This window comes from Xenia sp. Carnegie-2017, unplaced genomic scaffold (assembly GCF_021976095.1).
Source record: "Xenia sp. Carnegie-2017 unplaced genomic scaffold, XeniaSp_v1 HiC_scaffold_14, whole genome shotgun sequence".
In the NCBI taxonomy this organism is placed as follows: domain Eukaryota; kingdom Metazoa; phylum Cnidaria; class Anthozoa; order Malacalcyonacea; family Xeniidae; genus Xenia; species Xenia sp. Carnegie-2017.
The window spans coordinates 8,952,454-8,972,244 of record NW_025813447.1 but is presented as its reverse complement, the minus strand read 5'-3'; the positions used below and the strand labels follow the sequence as shown (position 1 = coordinate 8,972,244).

Below are 19,791 nucleotides of genomic sequence, written 5' to 3'. Positions count from 1 at the left end.
TCCAGTTATCGATCTTCGTACCTTAATGTCTTTTCCTATATCTTCTAGAAGTCACCAACGAACAGCGACAAAACTTCGACCATATTGTAAGGGCTCTAGCTCGTCTAAAACATTCAAGAAGAAGTTATGAGTTAATATTCTTTTTCTGTTTAGCGAACATGGCGGTAAATGGTTTGAAATCATTAATCGCTTTGAGGTAATTTGTTGATTTGTGCGATTTTCTTCTTCTCGCGAACTTTTTTACCTTAAACATGTATAAAGTAGGAAATTCTATTTAGACTTGCTTTGTTTTTTTTTAGGTGGAGTGCTCCGTAACTTGGCTTGAGGAGGCCTTTAAGATGATAGCGATTTCGCTTCAGCTTTGTCAGCAGATAAAAGATAAAGTACGTCCTGGCCGCTATCCATTTTTCTAAAACAGAAAATACACTGTAGCTGCCTAGAAGCTCTTGTTTTACGTTTTAATTTCTTCCTTTTCATCATCCGTTGCAAGCTTTTTTACTAAATTTCGAAATATCAAAACCTCGGTGTTAGATATAAATTGGATGTTGAACGTTTTAATTTGCTTGTATACTTTGAGCTTGAAAGGCCAAAACTGCTCAATACGATAAGTATTACCAGCAAAATTCTACCAACCTACTCTTGAACAGTCATTCTCTCTATAAGGGGGTGTTTACATGAATCCGGAATGACTTTCAATCCCGATCGAAGCGTTATGTCAATCCGTGTTTACATGGGAACTCAACACAAGGATTGACATTTTGCGGGAATTTTGAAATTTGAAGATGGAGAACATAAACATAATAGCAACCCTTTTTTTTTCTGTTGTTCCTGCGTTAATACAGCTTTACACTTGCATGAAACTAATTGTTGTTTTTCTTCGCACTCATTTTAACCCATTTAGCCTCTTTATTTGCTTATGAGCTTCAATTTCCTAGAAGACAATACCCATGGCACATGCGTGCTTCGTCATTAATCACAATATCATTCCAGAATGAAACTCAATTCGCGTTTACATGAGATTAAAACTAAATTTCGATCCGGAATGAAAATAGGAATGAACTCGATCCGGATCGAGTTGTGACTCATTCCGGATTCATGTAAACATGCAGTAGGATTTCTTTTAAAGTGGAATGAGTTCATTCCGGATCGAAACTCTTTCCGGATTCATGTAAACACCCCCTTAGTTGTCTGGACACTTGATGTCAATAAAAACAACTTTATTGTGTGTTTGCATTTCTATCGTTTCTCTGATGTATGAATGAATAAAAACTGCCAAACGTTTTAAACTTCTTAATTTTTTCAGGTGGGAGTTTTCTCGAGAATTATGGAAGAATGAACCGACTAAGCCGAGACCAGTGACCAAAAAGAACAAAAAAAAATTATTTTATAAACTTACTACTTGGAGTATTGGAGTTTGGAGTCTCTTCATTCGAGCTGTTTCTTCCGAACGAATATCTGTGTAGCCATATACAATGTTAAAGAAATGCTTCGTGTTAGCACCACCAAACTAATCTTGTTATCGACTATAATCAGTGTTGTTCGCGAAGTTTTTTGAAAATAACGCTTACTACTGTGCATAATAAAAAATTTTAATGAATGAAAGTTGCAACAAAATGCTTTAATTTTGCTCTTATGACGTCAATGCCGGACAAAAATTGTGGTTCTATGGGGGCAGGTTTATGGGATGTTGGTTAACTATCTGTTGCCCCGACCGGATTGACCGGAAATTCTTTTCGTAAGCTAAATGGCATTTCAACTATTTGCTATGCAGAGATCAGCGGAAGTCGCAAATCAACAACCGTAATCTGACCGTAATATTTGAGAAAAAATCGCGACAATTTGCCATTATCGACAATTACTCGCCGAATTGGCCGAAATTTTCGCGGAATATTTTACGAACGCGATCATTTATAATGAAGAACACTATTCAGTTGCTACAATAATTATATCATAGAGCGAAAGTCATATATCTGTTTCTTTCGGGAAACGTTGAAATTGAGCGTTAAAAGTCAACAAAGTTGCCGTTCAATAAAACTTTTATCCATCATGGATGGTTTGTTCCCGATTGAAATCAACGAAGGTTTTCACGACAGTTCAGATCATTTCAGCGAGGACGAACTAGATGCGGTATGCGTTCTAATGTGAATGGGCCTAATAAAGAATCTTAAACTCATATTATATAAAGTCATTTTTTAAAAGATTTCACTTCTTAGTGGCTTGATTTTTCGTTTTCAGCCAGTGTCCTGTTGTACAGACTGCGTTGATTGCGATAAAGAGTAAGTAATGAAGTTGTAATATAAAAGTCGCGTTGTGTGCGATTCGTGGGTAAAGTTGGCAGATTAACCCGGCTTTGTTACGCATTTTATCGTATTAAATCATACGGATCGACTCGCACCATAAGGTTTTCAAAGGTCAAGTTGAAACTGGTCTCTGCCGAGGTCCCTGCTACTCGATTTCTTTTTCGTATTGCGAATTTTCAGTGTTCGATTTTCGAGTAATGTGATTATATAGTATACAAAACAGACCTAAGATTCAGCCGGTAGTTAATCACTGTATTTGATTCGATGTTTGATCATGTGACCTAAAACAATGCGGGGGTTTTCACGTTTTGATGTGTGAGTAAGAACTTTCATATGTAAAAGTTAAAAGTATTTAATAAGTTTGAAATGCAGATACAATATATCTTTTTGCATAGCAGGTGCGATTTTAAATCTCGTATAAGCCACATGTTTTTTATTTGCATATATAACTGTGTCAGAAATCATGCTTTGCCAATACAAAGTTTTTCAAAACTTTATTCTAAAATGTATAAATAATCATCCCTTATGTGTCAACCTCATTGAACATACTTACATGGTTTGGTTGTGCCAGGAAAGGGCATTGCATTAAGGTAAGCATGAAATGTTTCTGTGTTTAGTGATTCTAACATGGAGACAGTGGCCATTTCCGAAGAAATGGTCAATCCTAGTGATGAGAAAATTGGGCCAGAATCGTTTGAGTTGTTGAAAGTATTGGGTAAAGGAGGTTATGGAAAAGTAAGCCCAAAGTTTAGCTAGCCCAAAATACTTTCTTACATGGCATGTGGCAGGTGGTGCCATTGAGGGGGCAACTGCCCCGCCCCAAATATTTCCCATGCTTGTGTCTTTATACATGTAACTGAAAAAGTCAGTGTTATCAAACAGTGGATAGTATATGCAAATGACATTTTGGGAGTATGTTGCCCCCCTCCCCCAATAAAATCCAGTCGATGCCACTGCATGTGTCACTACACAATATACGATCATCTGTGCCAGTCTACTAGGAACAACATAAGCGTATATGGTAGACTGGACAAGCATAGGAATTGTCAAGTTATATATTGCATTGGTACATATCAAGTCGACATCTAGGATGAGGTCATGCCACATTGCCGATTTAGATTACTGACTAGTAGCATGAAGAGTTTTCTTGAGTAAAGTAGTCAATAGTGTCATGAAATTGCCAAAATTATATTTCTCTTCCAAACAAGGTTTTCCAAGTAAGGCAGGTGGCAGGCCACAATGCTGGGAAGATATATGCCATGAAAGTATTAAAAAAGGTCTGTCACATTGCTTTAAAAGTCATTCCGTGTTTTTTTAACACATGTGTTTTGATTTTTTAGTGATAAGTTTGATATTAATGAAGCTAAAATGAATCATTTTATGATAGGCAACGATTGTTCGCAGTCAAAAGGACACAGCACATACAAAAGCTGAAAGAAATATACTTGAAGCTGTCAAGGTGTGATAGTAAATCATTCTGGTGTATTAAAATGATAATACAACTATACCTAAATTTATTGACTGAAATCTCAATGCTGTCTTTCTAGCATCCATTTATTGTGGATTTAATATATGCCTTCCAAACTGACGGGAAATTATATCTTATCTTAGAGTATTTGAGTGGTAAGACCATATTTTGAACATCATATGGTTTTGTCAGTTACTTGAGATTTTGCTTTTGCAAAAAATGCTGAGTACGGTTGTTACAAATGCATTATATGTATGCACCTAGAAATATATTTAGTATTTTACATCTCTAAATGGCTAGTTTGAAAGTTAAGATTAAATCTATAAAACAATTTGTTGCTCGGTATTATTACCCATGAAATTAATGCTGTTGTGTTTTTTTTTGCCATTACATCATCCATTATGATTAGTAGAGAAGCTTAGATGAAAGTTGAACAATTTTTCTATTTAATCTTAGTTGTACCTTATATTTTATTGGTGTTTTTTGCTTTGATGTAGGTGGGGAGCTTTTTATGCATTTAGAAAGAGAAGGAATTTTTATGGAAGATGCAGCAACGTATGTATTGCCTTCCATTCGAAACAAAAAAACAACATTTGAACATTCAGATATTGTTTTTGTCATCTTCAAAATTATGCATATTTTGCATGAGAAAGTCTTCCACCAAACTTCTTCACAAGTTTGAATGTTTTGCTGTAGATTTTATTTATCAGAGATAACCTTGGCTTTAGAACACTTACATAAACAAGGAATAATATACAGGTACATGTTTGACAGTTGAAGTTATAAAGTGCAGCCACTGAAAATGCTACTTCATTTTACAGAGATCTTAAACCAGAAAATATTTTATTGCAAGCTGATGGTAGGTTTTCTTATCATGTTTGGCAAAATTGTGTGAATGCCATTAAAGTAATTTTGCAGTTTGTCTATTGCAGTAAAAACATTTGAAAGACTTGTTATTAATTTACCTGATAGTCACTTCATTATTCTTTATGTAAGATGCAACTTCGCTACTTCCTTCTTTCTTGATAAGTTCCATTACTTATAACCAGCATGTTCCTCTTAGTTAACACCAAGAGATTTGTTTATTGATGCCAAATTCATTTTCGGTAGGAATTTCCTTACAGTGGCGACAAGTATCTGTATTGCTGCGATTGCGAACTTCCTTTGCTTACAAAAGTTTTTTTAAATGGCCTTTCGTTGGTAGGGTTTTCGTTTTCAATAAACCAACTCCCTTCTTTGTTTACAAGTGCCTTAAGTTAAAAGTTTGCACTAAGTTTCACGGCAGCCTCAGAAAATTTATCTTATAAGGGTAAGTGCAATCCTTTTAACTGAATGGTCAGCAAATTGTGCTGAATTTCTGAGTGCATTATTTGTAAGAACCGCGTCGCACTAAATACATTACTGTGTACTCTTGTTCTTGATTTGTTGCAGTTATCATACCCGAATTCTTATTTACACTTTCACCTTCTTATCTGTGCTTGTTTGATTAGCAAACAGACTTTCGTTTCTCCAACTAAAGCTTCACGAGTAATTTATGTGAGTTGTTTTTCCAACCATTCTAATATTTACCACTATACTAAATTTCTACACGTCTTTCAATGTTTCCAACATCCCTCATCGCTTACAACTAGTAAATTCCTATTTTGTACGAACTTCCCACATTCGTACTATGTTCCTATCATTATTGGTGCGAAGGTCCGTCAGTGGTCAAAAGTTGCATTATTAGTAACAATCTCCTTTCTTGATGACAAGTTCCTTTGATCTTGTTTATTCTGCTTGTTTTGTTTCTTTTCTGAAGGTTTTCCTGAATAAATTTTATAAAATATATAAAATGCGACCTTCGATTCATCTTCTTTTTGTTATGTCTTCTTTAGGTCATGTTAAATTAACAGATTTTGGTTTGTGCAAAGAATCCATATTTGAAGATAATGTGACTCATACATTTTGTGGAACCATCGAATACATGTAAACACTTGATTTATTTGACGCAAGACATTACTTATTGATAATAATGAGCTGATAAACGCGTCCGTTGTAAAAAGTTTGTTCTATTGTCTTCATTGCAGTGTTTGTCCATATTACGAATAATACGATGTTGAACAATCAAGTCCTTTATATACTTCAATTTTACTAGATTTGGTTTTAAAACTCAACTCCGTACTTTCCTCCTTTCCAGTGTCCTTCATCTTTATGTGTATATACTAGATTCTGCAACTTAAGGTTTCGTTATACGTGTATTTTAAACAGGGCACCCGAAATACTCACCCGCAGTGGACACGGAAAAGCTGTTGATTGGTGGAGTTTGGGCGCTCTAATGTACGACATGCTGACCGGAGCAGTTAGTATAGTTTCCACAAACTATATTTATTGAAGGCCGAATTACAGGCGTTGTCTATTAAGTTATAAAATAATAACCACGAAAGCTCTCTAGAGTGACGCAGTTTGAGCTTTCATTATTTTGTTTTAGCCTCCTTTTTGTGGAGAAAACAGAAAGAAAACTATAGATAAGGTATGAAATAGTTTTATTAACATTACGTCCTATTTTTGAGATTGATATGATGAAGTTCACAAGAAATTTTGATGTTGCTGTAGATGCTACGTGCCATAGGAAACCTTTTCACTACCTAATGCCAAAATATAACTTTGTCTCTCGTATTTTTAGATTTTAAAAGGAAGACTTCAACTGCCCCCTTATCTTACACCGGAAGCAAAAGATCTTTTACGAAAGGTGATAGTTAAAACGCAACCCAAATGTGGTCTCTTGCGTCTAATGTTATCTTTTTTTCTACCATCTAGTTGCTGAAAAGGCGCTCGCATTTACGGTTTGGCGGTGGAGTAGATGATGCCCATCCGATTAAAGTGAATTATACTTTTTATTTTTGTCAATTTTTATCTGAAAACTACCTGTTAAGTATTTAATACTTTTAAAGTAAATAAGCAATTTTGGGTTCAGTAGATGAAAGGTTGTGGATTGCACTAAATTTCTAACGAATTCCTTTTGTTGCCGTTATCTTTATTTAAGAAAACCAATTTCACTTCCCATTCAGAAACACAACTTTTTCCGACACGTAAACTGGGATCATTTAGTGGCGAGGAAGACGGAGCCACCTTTTAAACCATCCGTGGTAGGCGCCTAAATGTTTTAACTATTTGAAGTGACTTAATGCCAAGTCTCAATAGTTGATGCTAGACCACCAAAGGACTGTGGGAAGACTGCTTGACATGACAATCTAGCCAAGTTTTTCATCAAAAGTTTACATTCATTTTGTAGACCGGTGAGGAGGATGTTAGTCAATTTGATACAAAGTTTACCAAACAAACTCCGGTCGATTCACCCGACGATTCATGTCTCAGTGAAAGTGTTAATCAAATATTCTCAGTAAGTTTCTACAGTGCCGTGTTACTGTGCTGTAGCTTTCGAGAACATCGCGTTTTTTTTTCATACACAATCTTGTCGCTCTTTTTAGGGATTTACGTACGTGGCACCTTCAGTTTTTGAATCTTTCCAAAGAGATGTTATTAATTTAAGGTTTAAACTTTTGACTCCACTTTTAGAAGTTTTTCTATTAATGAGTAGTTCAATTACTATCAGCATTTTGTCCCATATAGCTACTAATTTCATTATTTATCTTTCTATTTAGCCCTTCAAGAGAATTTCAAGCGCCTATGAGGTAACACAAAAGTGATATTTTCATTTCTAACAACTCACAAGACTGCTTAAAGCTTAGTTAATGAGAAACCTATTTCATTGATCGTGGTGATGATGTGTATTTAGCCCGTTGCGTGTGAACGGCAATACGGAAGCGAAATTTGGCTTCGAAGATGTGTGGAAACCCAATCGACTGCCTAACGGTTGCAACGGCTCCTTTCAAAATCCCGCCAAACGCTCTCTTGAGTTCACTCGTAGTGACGATTGTAAGAAAATGGAATTGGATTGTGGAGCAGGTCCTGTCTTATCAGAAGCTAAAGTACCACGCAATGCGCATGCGTTAGTTCAAGCGTCCAGATGACCTCCGAGATATTGAACATATTTATTTATACGAAGTATGCTGGTGATGAAGCCAGCGTTATCCGCAGGCACAGAAGAGGGAAGTGGAGGGTGCTTCCATTTTGCATAACACGAAACATCTATTTCCTTTCATGACGTAAAGCCCATAGTAATAATGATTCGATTACAGATTAGTTTCGCACAGTATGAGATGTGGGGGGTTTACTGCGCGGTTCAACGCGTTCAACTCTCATTGTCGCACTGATCTTAAACGCGATTGAACGAAACCGAACCCAACGATGACGTTAAGATTTATAGTTTATATAAATTTATTTAATATTCACCACATACACTGATATGGACAATAATTATTTGTCAACCAAATCACTGGTAAGCTATTAGTTTCAAACCGTTAGAGTATTTTTCGCGCTTTACTTTATTTTGGAGATTAGTCAATCTTGTGGTTACGTACATTTACTACACGAGCATATCCTCAACCAATTCTTCGATATATAGGTCAATTGTTGTAACAATGAAATTCATGTAGGAGACTATGAAAGAAATATTGTTGTCTTGTTTTATCGCTTAGATCGTCTAAACTCTCTCTTGTTCCTATACATCCCGAGTGAGAATTGTACAAATCACGTTCTCAAATAATTAAAAATCTCATGAAACATGTCGATTTCAAGACTTTCCTCGTTTGGCTTAATCAAGATTTTCAATTTTTCAAACTCTTATACGTTACATGTCTTTACAAGTTTTTGATTTCGGCCTGGCAGTGAGTATTTTAATAAATAAAAGAGCAACAATCTTTCCAACGTTAAACAGTTTAATTGCTCTAAACTGCGTACAAATCTTGCTCATGGGCCTGGCTAGCTTGATGTAGTAAACAATAGGTTTCTATTTCTTAAGAATTATCAAAATACTTCCCCCACTCAACATGGGAAAATTATTTAGACCATTTATGGTGCTATGTAAAGTAAGGTTACAGGTCTTATAATAGCGTTTTTGCTAGAAGAAGTTTTTCATTTTTTTCATCCTTTGAGCTCCATTGTTTTTCTTCCATTTTTCTTACTTTTTTTATATTTTTCTTCGTTTTTCCTCAGTTCTTCGACTGTTTTTCCCTTTTTTTATCTTAGTTTTTTCTTTTTCTCTTTTCAATTTTTTTTCTAATAGTTTTATTTTTCTTCTTTTTCTTTTTTTAAATCTTTAACGTTTCAATTTTTACGAAACCACTGGACAAATAGAATGATTGACGGGGTATCAAAACAGTTTGCAGTTTTGGAAATATCGCTAGATCAATGAGCATTGCTTGTTTGCAAAAAATTTAGTTGGAAATAGTTTGTTCGGTCTTCAATAGTTCATCGTAAAACTGAGCCAAATGACAATAATTTTATGAGTGAGAATTTTGTCACCGAGAAGCACTTTTAAAATATCTTGCACGATTATAAGACAAACGTAAAACGCAACAGCTCGTTGGGTTAAAGTCCTCCTTAGTTTGCTATTTTTGCACGCTCATGCACGTATACGAAAATCCATAAGGGATATTGCGGTTAGACTAAATTTTGCTGTATTTATTTGCTTGTGTTATCACTCAAATCCTGTTGGCTTTGTTGTGTCTAACTTCTTATGTTTTTAATGATATTGTAACACATGCGAAGTGTGGATTGTATAAATCATATTCTCAAATGATTAGAAATCCTCATTATGAAACATGTTCATTTCAACACTTTCCAAGTTTTGACGGTGACATAGCTAGTGACAGTGGTGCATGGGTGCACATGTTGGTTGCAAAAACCTGTGATGTTAATAAGTAGTTTAGAAACAGATCTCCAATTGGTTCATCTGAAAGTAAAATCACTCGCGAAAATATGACACAAATAAAGCGCAATTGGAGCACAAACACAAACAAATACGATCGTTGTATATTTTATGCGTAGTGGCAAAAAAAATCGATATCCCTTTTTGACGAAAATGCATAGCTCTCCGCCAGACTTGGCTAACTAGACAAAAGAGTGCCACAGTATCCACAAAATGAGAAATAAATGCAGCTCACTGCCATGCTGTTAAAGAGACTGGGTAAGTATAAGGCATTGAACTAAAATACATGGAACGCTACCTGAGGCAAATAATTGAAGCCAAATCTAACACACCCAGACACGCGTGTGTAGTGTTTCGAGATTTTGAAAATTGATTGACTACACACGCGTGTCTGGGTGTAAAATTTGGCTTCAAGAATTTATTAGACTTTTCCATTACAGGTAGCGTTCCATGTATTTTAGTTCAATGGTATAAGGCATCTTTTTCAAATTCCATTTTGAAAAATATCGACTTAATCACAATCTTGCAATTACAAAAGCACACAGTTCGAAGTTCGAGACTCTTCAAATATTTTCAAAAAGAAAATGTCGACCAGATAAGTATTTAAAGATCACGTTGCATTTATTCAGTAAATGATATTTGAAAAGTAAGGACACGAACAGAAATTATGAACTGTTTAAAACAGCCTATTTATGCATTGTCATTTTTAGTGTTAGTGTGATTACTTGAACACTTTTTACAATGACATAATTTAAACAACAATACGCTGGGGATTCACTGCACTCAAATTCTCCTTGACGTTCTCCGATATCTTTCTTTTTGCTAACACTTGAAGCGTCGCATCAGAACAACCGTACAGCCATTTCTCATGGAGTCCGGACTTCTCTCCAAGAATGATTCGCCAACGAGTACGCCACATCTCCTCGGACATAAAGCCCAGGTAGAGAAAACGAGATGTCGTCGGATGAACGGGTCCACGGCTATGGGTCACGCGGTTGTTATTGAAAATTGCCAAAGTTCCAGCTTTGAGAATTACCTTCTGTTGATAGAAGGGATCTAAAAGCTTCGACTCTAGCAGCAAAAAGGCTTTATAGTATTTTTCCATTAGGGAATGATCTTGGATGCTGTCTATTTCAAAGCCGGTATGCTTATTCGAGAAACGAAGCATGGGCAATCTCTCAGAGTGATCATACGAGATGAGAGGGGTTGTCAAGTAAGCATCGTACTGGTACATGCGCACATCAGCAGGGTCGCATCTTTCTTGCACACTCATACGTCGTCGGCTTATTCGGACAGGAACACTTTCTAACAGATCGTACGCTTCCGGTTGCTCTTTCTGAAGATCTCTGATGATCCGGATGCTATCTACGAAGTAATTTTCCGTGTCCTGGAAAGGAGCATCGTAATGCGTTGCAATCAAACCAGATAATCTGTTGGGAATTGCGTAATATGCAGTATCAGTGTGTATGGGGTGATAATCGCCGCTGTAGATGTCTTTATCTACAGCCTTTGTTTGAGTGGGGTCACTTGTTATGGGAAGCTTGTTAGTTGGATGGAACCGTTGTTTTAAGACACCTATCTGTTGCATGACGTCATCAAGACCCTTCTCGTTGGCTGGTACGTTCACAAAATACACCACTCCATATTTCCTAAGGTCAGTCATCCATTGTTCAAGTTTCTCCGCCCTTTCACTGTAATGATAGGTAACCGGAAACTCAGACTGAGAATCCCATAACACAACTTCAGATGGGCCAACCAAATCATCATTCACACTGCCGTCGTGAGCTCTGAGCCAGGAAGCGTCAAAGTTACTGCTGTGGTTCTCCCACTTCACTAGGACGTTATCATCTTCACACTCGGCTGACATCAGAGGCGTATGATTGGCTATGAAATTAACATACTCATGCTGACGATACAGCAGTGAGTTGGAGTCGAAAAACTTTGAGTCTCGAACGGCAGACCGTAGCCAAATGTTTGAAAACTTGGATTGTCGTCCATCTTGCCAAACTATTCGCAAAAAATCACGGCAATTCGAAAGAGATGCAACTTTGAAATCATTTAATATGGAAGACATTTCTTGTCAAGTACACCTAAAACATGTATTGGAATAAAGTTATTCAGTATTGTCATTAGGTGGAAATTTTTGGAGACGCAACTTAACGAGCAACATGCAGATTTCAATTGACAGAGTTGAAACGATTTAGTCAAAGTTAGTTTTTTGAAACTTTTGATAAACATTCGTTCTTGGAATTTGTGGAATTCTGATTGTTCTGGTAGAATGGCATCAAGCACCTTGTTTTCAAACTTTACTAGTTTCCACGATGCCGCCAACTCGTTCTTTGATAGAGTCAATACTTATGAAAAACCATTATTGCCTTCTGTCAACCATCCAGCTGGAGGCGCTATTATTTCACTACCAATATCATAAAAGTTTTTCCTGAGAGCCAAACCAAATAATTTGTTAGAGTGGAACCCCTCCAAAACCATCACTTAAATGTTCAAAATGGAAAACAAGTCTTTGCTTTTGAGGGGGTTTTGGTAATAATTTGACAATAGCTGCCGGCGTAGTTGAATTGAAATGTCGTTAAAAATTACCAATGGAGAAGCATTTTCGCAGACAGAACGATGATTGGGGTGGTCTGGCACCTCACCACAATCGCGACGCCCCCTTGCACTCAGCACTTCTAATAATAAACTATTACTTGATAATAAAATTGAAAAACGCAGAAAGATGCAAGTCAGTCTAAATTTTAGCGGAGCTTATTTCTAAGAAAGCTTGACTATAAAGCTTGGTACATTGGTGTCAATCGTAGAATAATCGGAAAAGACCATTTCAAAAAGAAATCAGCCTGACCCAGCCGAATATATGAATATATATCCCTCTCGCTGTTGGATTGATACCCAAGGCTTGGTAATTATACTGGTCGAGTCAGGTCGACAATGCACATACTTGCTCAGTATGATGCTTTCGATTTTTTGAGCGAAAAGGGAAATTCACTTTTCAGAAAACCGCAAATAAAATCGATAAAGGCGCTATTGAAGCTGGTAACGGACGAGCAAGTTTTTCGCGACAAACAGGGACGCCGGAATGTCGATAATCGGTGGGGGGGGACAAATATTCATATATTCGTAGTCACAGCTCGTAAAGAACAATTGATTTCAAAAGAAAGTATTATGCAAAACACGTATAAATGAATAACTGCCTCCCCCCCACAATTATCGACGTTCCAGCGTCCCTGATAACAACTTTGTATGAGGCCAATGTTATTAGTCAGTCTTTAAGAGGGGACACTGTCAAATTTTTCACTGAAAAATGCATTTGTTCAGAAGCTGGTATGTCAGCTATTGAACAAATGCTTTTATTATAGAATAATTTGCCACACGACTGGTTTCGTGTATCTGACTGGTATGGTCTACTACACTCTACAAAGATAAAATGGGATGATGATGGATAATCAACCAAATGCATCAACTCGATACGTACAGACTAACAACAAAATATAGAAACAATCAGTCAAACATTCAGTAGTCCTACCTTTCTGTGCAACATGGTGCTGTATATTTAATTAGATTACTGGCTGCGGCTAGCCACCTAGCGCTCCTATTTGCCGGAAAATGCAATTTACTTTTGCCAATCTTTTGCCACATAACAATTTTTCGTAGAAAATTCACTGCACGTACAAACGGCATAACAAAAATAACAAGTTCTTGTCATAGAAAATTTGCTCGTCTATATGGAGCTTCAACATGAGTTTTGCTTCATTACTCACGGCATCAATCGAAGCCAGCAACTCTAAAATTCATATGTTCGTTTGGGATTGTACATACGATATTTTAAAGAGCTATTAGTGCTAAACTAGTTAAACATGACATTGTACGGAATTTTCTACCAGCAATATTTCAATTCCATCGCTTTTAGATGCCCCGGGCATCCTGTTTAAAGGACGAAATTATTCTTGTCGAATAAATGACAATCGCATTGACTAGGTTCTACAACTTATATCGTATTTCTGTCTACTTTTATTGAAATGAGTATGGTATTAGTTTCAGTACCTTGATAAATGAACGATTCTGCAAAGACTTTCAAAGCGTTTCCCTTTTATTTGTTAGTTTTTTTTAACCAGACCAGTGTGATTTGAACTTTTCCCACCGTTATAATGGACGCCCATACACAACTGCGCAACAATACTAAATTGAATTATTTAAATAAAGACGCATATTAAAAGAGGCAACGAAGCGAAAAAAGGAGAATTAAGTCTTCACCAATGCAAACCAACCATTTTGGGAAGTTATGATAACATTTTGTGTTAGTGAAACGCAATGGAAAATTAAGAACTTCGCTCGAATACAACTTAATTCCACTTCACATTTACATTACATTCTTGCCAAAAAATGTAGCTCTCTGAATATCAAATATAGAATCAACCATGATCGATATTCTGCCAAAATGTGTCTCTTTCTCGTTCAAAAAGAAGCCACTTGCTATCAGTACACGACACACCCAATGCTAGGCTAACTACACCAAAGAGTAAAAGAGTATCGCCATAGGAGAATAAATGTAGCTCATTGCCATGTGGACATAGAAGTTTGGTAAACTTACGGCATTATTCAAATTCCATTCGACTTAATAGCAAGAATACAATAGCAAACACACTTCGAAGTTCGTGACTTTTCAAATATTTAATAGAAATATTGTAATAGAAAATGAATGCTACTAATTCTCAGGGCGTAAAAAATGGTCAGCCAGTGTGACATTGCATGTGACAACATGTTTGCCAATTTCTCTGTTCGCCTAACCACAAAATGTACAAATGGCAACTTTTCGTACGTAAAGATCACGTTACATTTATTAAGAAAATTATAATCCAAATGTGTGGACAAGTACTGGGAACATGAACTGTTTAAAAAACCTTATTTATGTATTGTTATTTTTAGTGTTCGTCTGTTTACTTGAACGATTTTTAGCTACATTCAAATCTTTCTTGACATTCTCCGATATCTTTCTTTTTGCCAACACTTGAAGCGTCGCCTCAGAACAACCATACAGCCATTTCTCAGGAAGTCCGGACTTCTCTCCAAGAATGATTCGCCAACGAGTACGCCACATCTCCTCGGACATAAAGCCCAGGTAGACAAAACGAGATGTCGTCGGATGAATGGGTCCACGGCCATGGGCGACGCGGCTATTATTGAAAATTGCCAAAGTTCCAGCATTGAGAATGACCTTCTGGTGATAGAAGGGATCAGAAAGCATCGACTCTAGCAGCAAAAAGGCTTTATAGTATTTTTCCATTACGGAATGATCTTTGATGCTGTCCATTTCAAAGCCGGAATGCTTTACCGTAAAGCGAAGCGTGGGTAATCCCTCAGAGTGATCATATGAAATGAGAGGGGTAGTGAAAACCAAATCGTACTGGTACATGCGCACATCAGCAGGGTCGCATTTTTCTTGCACATTCATACGTCGTCGGCTCAATTGTACAGGAATACTTTGTAACAGATCGTACGCTTCCGGGTGCTTTTTTTGAAGCTCTCCAATGATTCGGAGGTTATCTACAAAGTAATTTTCCGTGTCTTGGATAGGAGCATCGTAATTTATTCCAAGCAAACCAGATAATTTATAGGGGACTGGGTGATAGGCAGTGTCATTGTGCACGGATAGATAGTCACTGCTGTAGACGTCTCTATCTATGGCCTTTCTTTGAGTGGGGTCACTTGTTATGGGAAGCTTGTTAGTTGGATGAAACCGTTGTTTTAAGACACCTATCTGTTGCATGACGTCATCAAGACCCTTCTCGTTGGCTGGTACGTTCACAAAATACACCACTCCATATTTCCTAAGGTCAATCATCCATTGTTCAAGTTTCTCCGCCCTTTCACTGTAATGATAGGTAACCGGAAACTCAGACTGAGAATCCCATAACACAACTTCAGATGGGCCAACCAAATCATCATTCACACTGCCGTCGTGCGCTCTGAGCCAGGAAGCATCAAAGTTACTGCTGTGGTTCTCCCACTTCACTAGGACGTTATTATCTTCACACTCGGCTGACATCAGAGGCGTATGATTGGCTATGAAATTAACATACTCATGCCGACGATACAGCAGTGAGTTGGCGTCAAAAAACTTCGCGTCTCGAACGGCAGACCGTAGCCAAATGTTTGAAAACTTGGATTGTCGTCCATCTTGCCAAACTATTCGCAAAAAATCACGGCAATTCGAAAGAGATGCAACTTTGAAAGCATTTAATATGGAAGACATTTCTTGTCAAGTACACCTAAAACATGTATTGGAATAAAGTTATTCAGTATTGTCATTAGGTGGAAATTTTGGAGACGCATCTTAACGCTCAGCATGCAGATTTCATTCAAAAATTTTATTTATGAGCCCGCGTCTTTCCGCTGACTTTGACAACCAAAATCCGCCATGTTTTTGACTACGCGGCCGCGCGCTAATAATTTATAGTAATTTGGTTGACATTTCCCCTCCAGGTCTTATAGAACTCAATGGTCCCACTCGATTAACGTTCGATTCCGTGGCTTCGTAATATGTAAAACGGATCGACAAGTCAAAATATTTGCCCTTTCGAAAGGAAAGTCACATTTCACAAATCGCAAAAGAACTTGATAAAGTTGTTATACTAAACAGTAGATTTGCTTCAGTATTCACGATATCAATCGAAACTGGCAATTCTATATAATTTAAACGTGCTTGGGTGCAAAATTAGTTGAGTTCTTGACTTTCAATTCAGCCATGTTGGTGATCTTTCTGATACAAAAGAATATTTCCTCTGTGCTATTGTAGGCATCGGCCGACGTGGGCGAGCAACGTTGTTCGTTAAATCTCAAGAGAATGGTTGCAAGTCAAGAATATGACATTGTGCGAAAATATTTACATGCAACAATTTAAGTCCATTGCCCGTAAATACGACCCATCCCTTGTAAAGAACCAAATTATTCATTGCTGAACGACAATCGTATCGACCGGGTTTAATACAACTTCTACTATATTTCTGTCTACTTTTATTTAAATGGAATGACGTTAGTTTCAGACTTTCAGTACCTTGATAAATACTCGACTCTGCACAGATTCCGACGAAGTGTTTTCGCCCTTTCTTTAGTTAGTTTTCTTAACCGGCCAGTGTGATTTTCCACCGTGAAAAGAGACGCCAATGAATGCCGAAGTGCACAACAATACAAAATTGAACCCACGACCTCTGCGGTGCCGGTGCAGTGCTCTAACCAACTGAGCTATGAAGTCACACAGTGGAGAGCAGGTCAATTTCTTGGGCTAATGTTTTCCCGTGAAAGGAATGTCATATAAAAGATTGTTATATGCAGTGCGGTTAGAGCACTGCACCTATACAAAATTGAATTATTCAAATACAAGAGGCAATTAATTTGTAAAATTATGACAACGTTTTCTCTTACATTAAAAATTGCTCGTTGGATATTGAAGATCTCTATATTTTCTCAACTGTAAGTTGAAGTGTGCAAGTGTGCAAGTAGTCATTTCATGACTCACTACCTCATCAAATAAGACTTTTGGGACCCTTACTTCATTTCTGGACAATCCGATTTGAAGCGAAACACCGATTCTTCAAACGTTTAGCCCATATTGTATGTAATTTTAGGAACATTTTGAAAACCCTGGCTTCAGACAACAAATGTTTCTCTGTTATAATATTATGAGCAAGAAAGACCTATCTGAAGTAGACTTTGAAGTCGGACCTGGATCACAAGTGGTAGTTGAATATTTGGATGCAGCAGATTTGATTGCACGAAGACTAGGTATTCTCGTGTCTGACATCGTATATCTTGCAAATTGGTGTAAACTTCACGGTATTAAATATACCATAAAATCTTTTACTTTTAACTGGAAAAAGTGATGATATTCTTCCTGTTTTTCAACAAATTGTTTATGTTATTGTTAGTGAAAATAATAGTGCGCACTTTCTTACGCGGAAATGGAAAACAACCGAGTACCATCGACATACTCATTCGTACGCAATTGAACTGCCAAATGATCCAAAGTGCTCGATCATTTCTTTGAACGATTTGTACAATTATTTCCTATACCATGCCTCAGAATCATATATGATGAAGAGGACTTGCATTCTCATGTCGTACTTCGTCACCGCATTCCTTGATGCGCTCAAAATATTAATAAAGAAGTTTAATATGCTAACATGATACTTAATAGGAAATAGTTTTGAAGGACTTAAGAGAGTAATGATTTCTTTATTCCATTGACTATATGCTTTTTATTAATGATGTTTAAGATTAGAGGTTTATTATCTGTAATGTCTTTTTTTGGTTGAATGTTCGTTTGTAAAATAACATGAAAAATTTAAACAATTTCATTGGTCAAGAGCTATAATTTATAAGAGGCCATGCACTTTTTTCATTACATAAACTACGTCATCCCTGCGAGTAATTCTATAGGTAATAGAACAGTTTTGAGTGCAATTAGGGATGAACGTGCCCAAGTGAGTTTTTTAAAGAGTAGCTCAAGTCCAATTTAGCCGTAATAGCATAAGAAATTATACTATAACTCAATAATAATATACTTTGAGGTATATCTTGATAGTACCGTTAAACTCTTTCTCGTTTGGTTACTCTATATCTTCTCGTAACTGTGTATGCTGTTTTGTTATCGTTTTTGCATTTTTTGCAATTCTTGAATTTCAAACGATTGCAGATTGCATATTGTAAAAATCTTTCTTTATTACAAATGACATCATGTTGCTTTTTGAAATGAAAAGAATTATGTTTTTGGTTTCTTGGCTTTCTTTGCATTTCAGCTAATCAGGTTACATGATGTACGGAGCAACTACACTTTTCACAGTGCATTGACACATTTTCACTGTACAATTACACTTATTCACATTAAACACTAAATTAAATTGAACAATATAAACTTTCTATTGATGCTATTTATTTTATTCAATATAGGCATCTTCAAGTCCCGAGTTTACTTCTCAGCCAAAAGAAAACGAGGAAAAACGTTCAGTAGCAGCAAACCAGTCTATATTTGAGAGCTGTGGGGCTCAAACTTTTCAACCGAGAAAGAAACCCAGGAATGATTTTGTAAGAATTAACACGTGTAGAGCAATTAAACATCAAACATACTTTTTTATCTTTTTCTTTTTTTAAACAATATCAAATCGATTTTGGAAGAGTCCGAAGTTGGTGCTCAAGTGATTTGCGAACTGGATACGGATAAATTAAACAGAAAAAGCAGAATCAAGATAAGATTTAGTATTTACATAATTAATCAGTTTGGAGAAAGGTTTGTGAAAATATGAAAGACTAAATTCACCATTTTTACTGCAACATGCAAGTCTACCTATGATGTCATCGTAACAGTAAAAATTGTGAAAATCGAAAATCAAAGAGTAGTACAAATAAACACAATAGTAAAATGAGATTTTAGCAATGAAGCATCGTGTTTGAGAAACATGTAAATGTTTATACTTTTTGAAAAAGGTAAATTTTTTAGAGGAAGTAAGCAAACTGTTTCTAATGAAATTATTATGTGAGATTGAAAATCCGAAATTTGACATTTATTACATTTTCAATGACGTCATAAGTACACATGAACGCTACCGTAAAAGTTCTGAATTGTTCAACATCTAAGTTAAAATTGAAATAATTCTAAAATACAGGCCTCATGCAGACATCAAAATCCAAATGGCAAAGGCAGGGGTAGAGCAGTTTCCTTTCCTTAAAGACGAAGAGGATCAAGGATATGTACGCGTTTCTCATTACGTTTAACTTTTGATTTGGAATCAAATCATGTATTTTACAAATGTTTGTTTCTTTCTTGTACGTGATCACTTTTTCAATTTTTAGGAAGCTTGGTACACGCCAGGAAAGGGAATTCATTCTGCTACAGGGTGGTTGAAAGAACGGCTTAGAAATGTTAGGAGAAAGAGCATAAAACACCGTCAGATTGAACAAGAATTTGGCTCAACTTCAACTTCTCTAAAACACTTGGCAAGATCTCTATCAGGTTAAATTCGTCAATTAAAAAGATATTAGAAGTTTATTTGATGGTGCTTATAGAAAATTTGCTTTTTTTTCTTAAAAAGAGCCAGTCTTAAATGAATCTGACCATGCTGGAATGAAGCAGTGGATGAAAGAGAACTGGGAGCCTATCTCAACCCTAAAAAGTTATATGCATAAGACCGTCTTAAATCGATCAGAATGGA

At 36.5% G+C, this 19,791-nt stretch overlaps 3 protein-coding genes across 3 annotated transcripts in view; 1 reads left to right on the top strand and 2 right to left on the bottom strand.

Moving 5' to 3' along the window:
* Positions 1–1,896: 1,896 nt before the first annotated feature.
* On the top strand, positions 1,897–8,344 carry LOC124434977 (ribosomal protein S6 kinase beta-1-like). Its single transcript, XM_046984943.1, has 19 exons — positions 1,897–2,127; positions 2,236–2,276; positions 2,918–3,035; positions 3,509–3,577; positions 3,688–3,759; positions 3,848–3,923; positions 4,266–4,323; positions 4,465–4,527; positions 4,590–4,627; positions 5,643–5,733; positions 6,016–6,106; positions 6,236–6,277; positions 6,431–6,496; positions 6,565–6,627; positions 6,816–6,893; positions 7,040–7,147; positions 7,236–7,297; positions 7,410–7,439; positions 7,544–8,344. The coding sequence occupies exons 1-19, from the start codon at positions 2,047–2,049 to the stop codon at positions 7,776–7,778; spliced, it is 1,482 nt and encodes a 493-aa protein (XP_046840899.1). The 5' UTR covers positions 1,897–2,046; the 3' UTR covers positions 7,779–8,344.
* A 1,835-nt stretch (positions 8,345–10,179) lies between these two features.
* The window catches only part of LOC124433681 (gamma-butyrobetaine dioxygenase-like), a 22,496-nt gene continuing 12,884 nt past the window's right edge, over positions 10,180–19,791 (bottom strand). Inside the window, exons 3-4 of the mRNA XM_046983461.1 lie at positions 13,631–13,765; positions 10,180–11,667 (exon numbers count right to left, since the gene is read on the bottom strand). Coding sequence (XP_046839417.1) covers positions 10,329–11,651 — 1,323 coding nt within the window. The 5' untranslated portion in view covers positions 11,652–11,667; positions 13,631–13,765 and the 3' untranslated portion in view covers positions 10,180–10,328. The remainder of the gene's footprint in view (positions 11,668–13,630; positions 13,766–19,791) is intronic.
* Positions 14,232–16,792, bottom strand: LOC124433682 (gamma-butyrobetaine dioxygenase-like). The gene is made up of 2 exons (XM_046983462.1): positions 16,641–16,792; positions 14,232–15,855 (listed from the first exon to the last, which is right to left on the bottom strand). Exon 2 carries the CDS (start codon positions 15,837–15,839, stop codon positions 14,493–14,495), a length of 1,347 nt encoding a protein of 448 aa, XP_046839418.1. The 5' UTR covers positions 15,840–15,855; positions 16,641–16,792; the 3' UTR covers positions 14,232–14,492.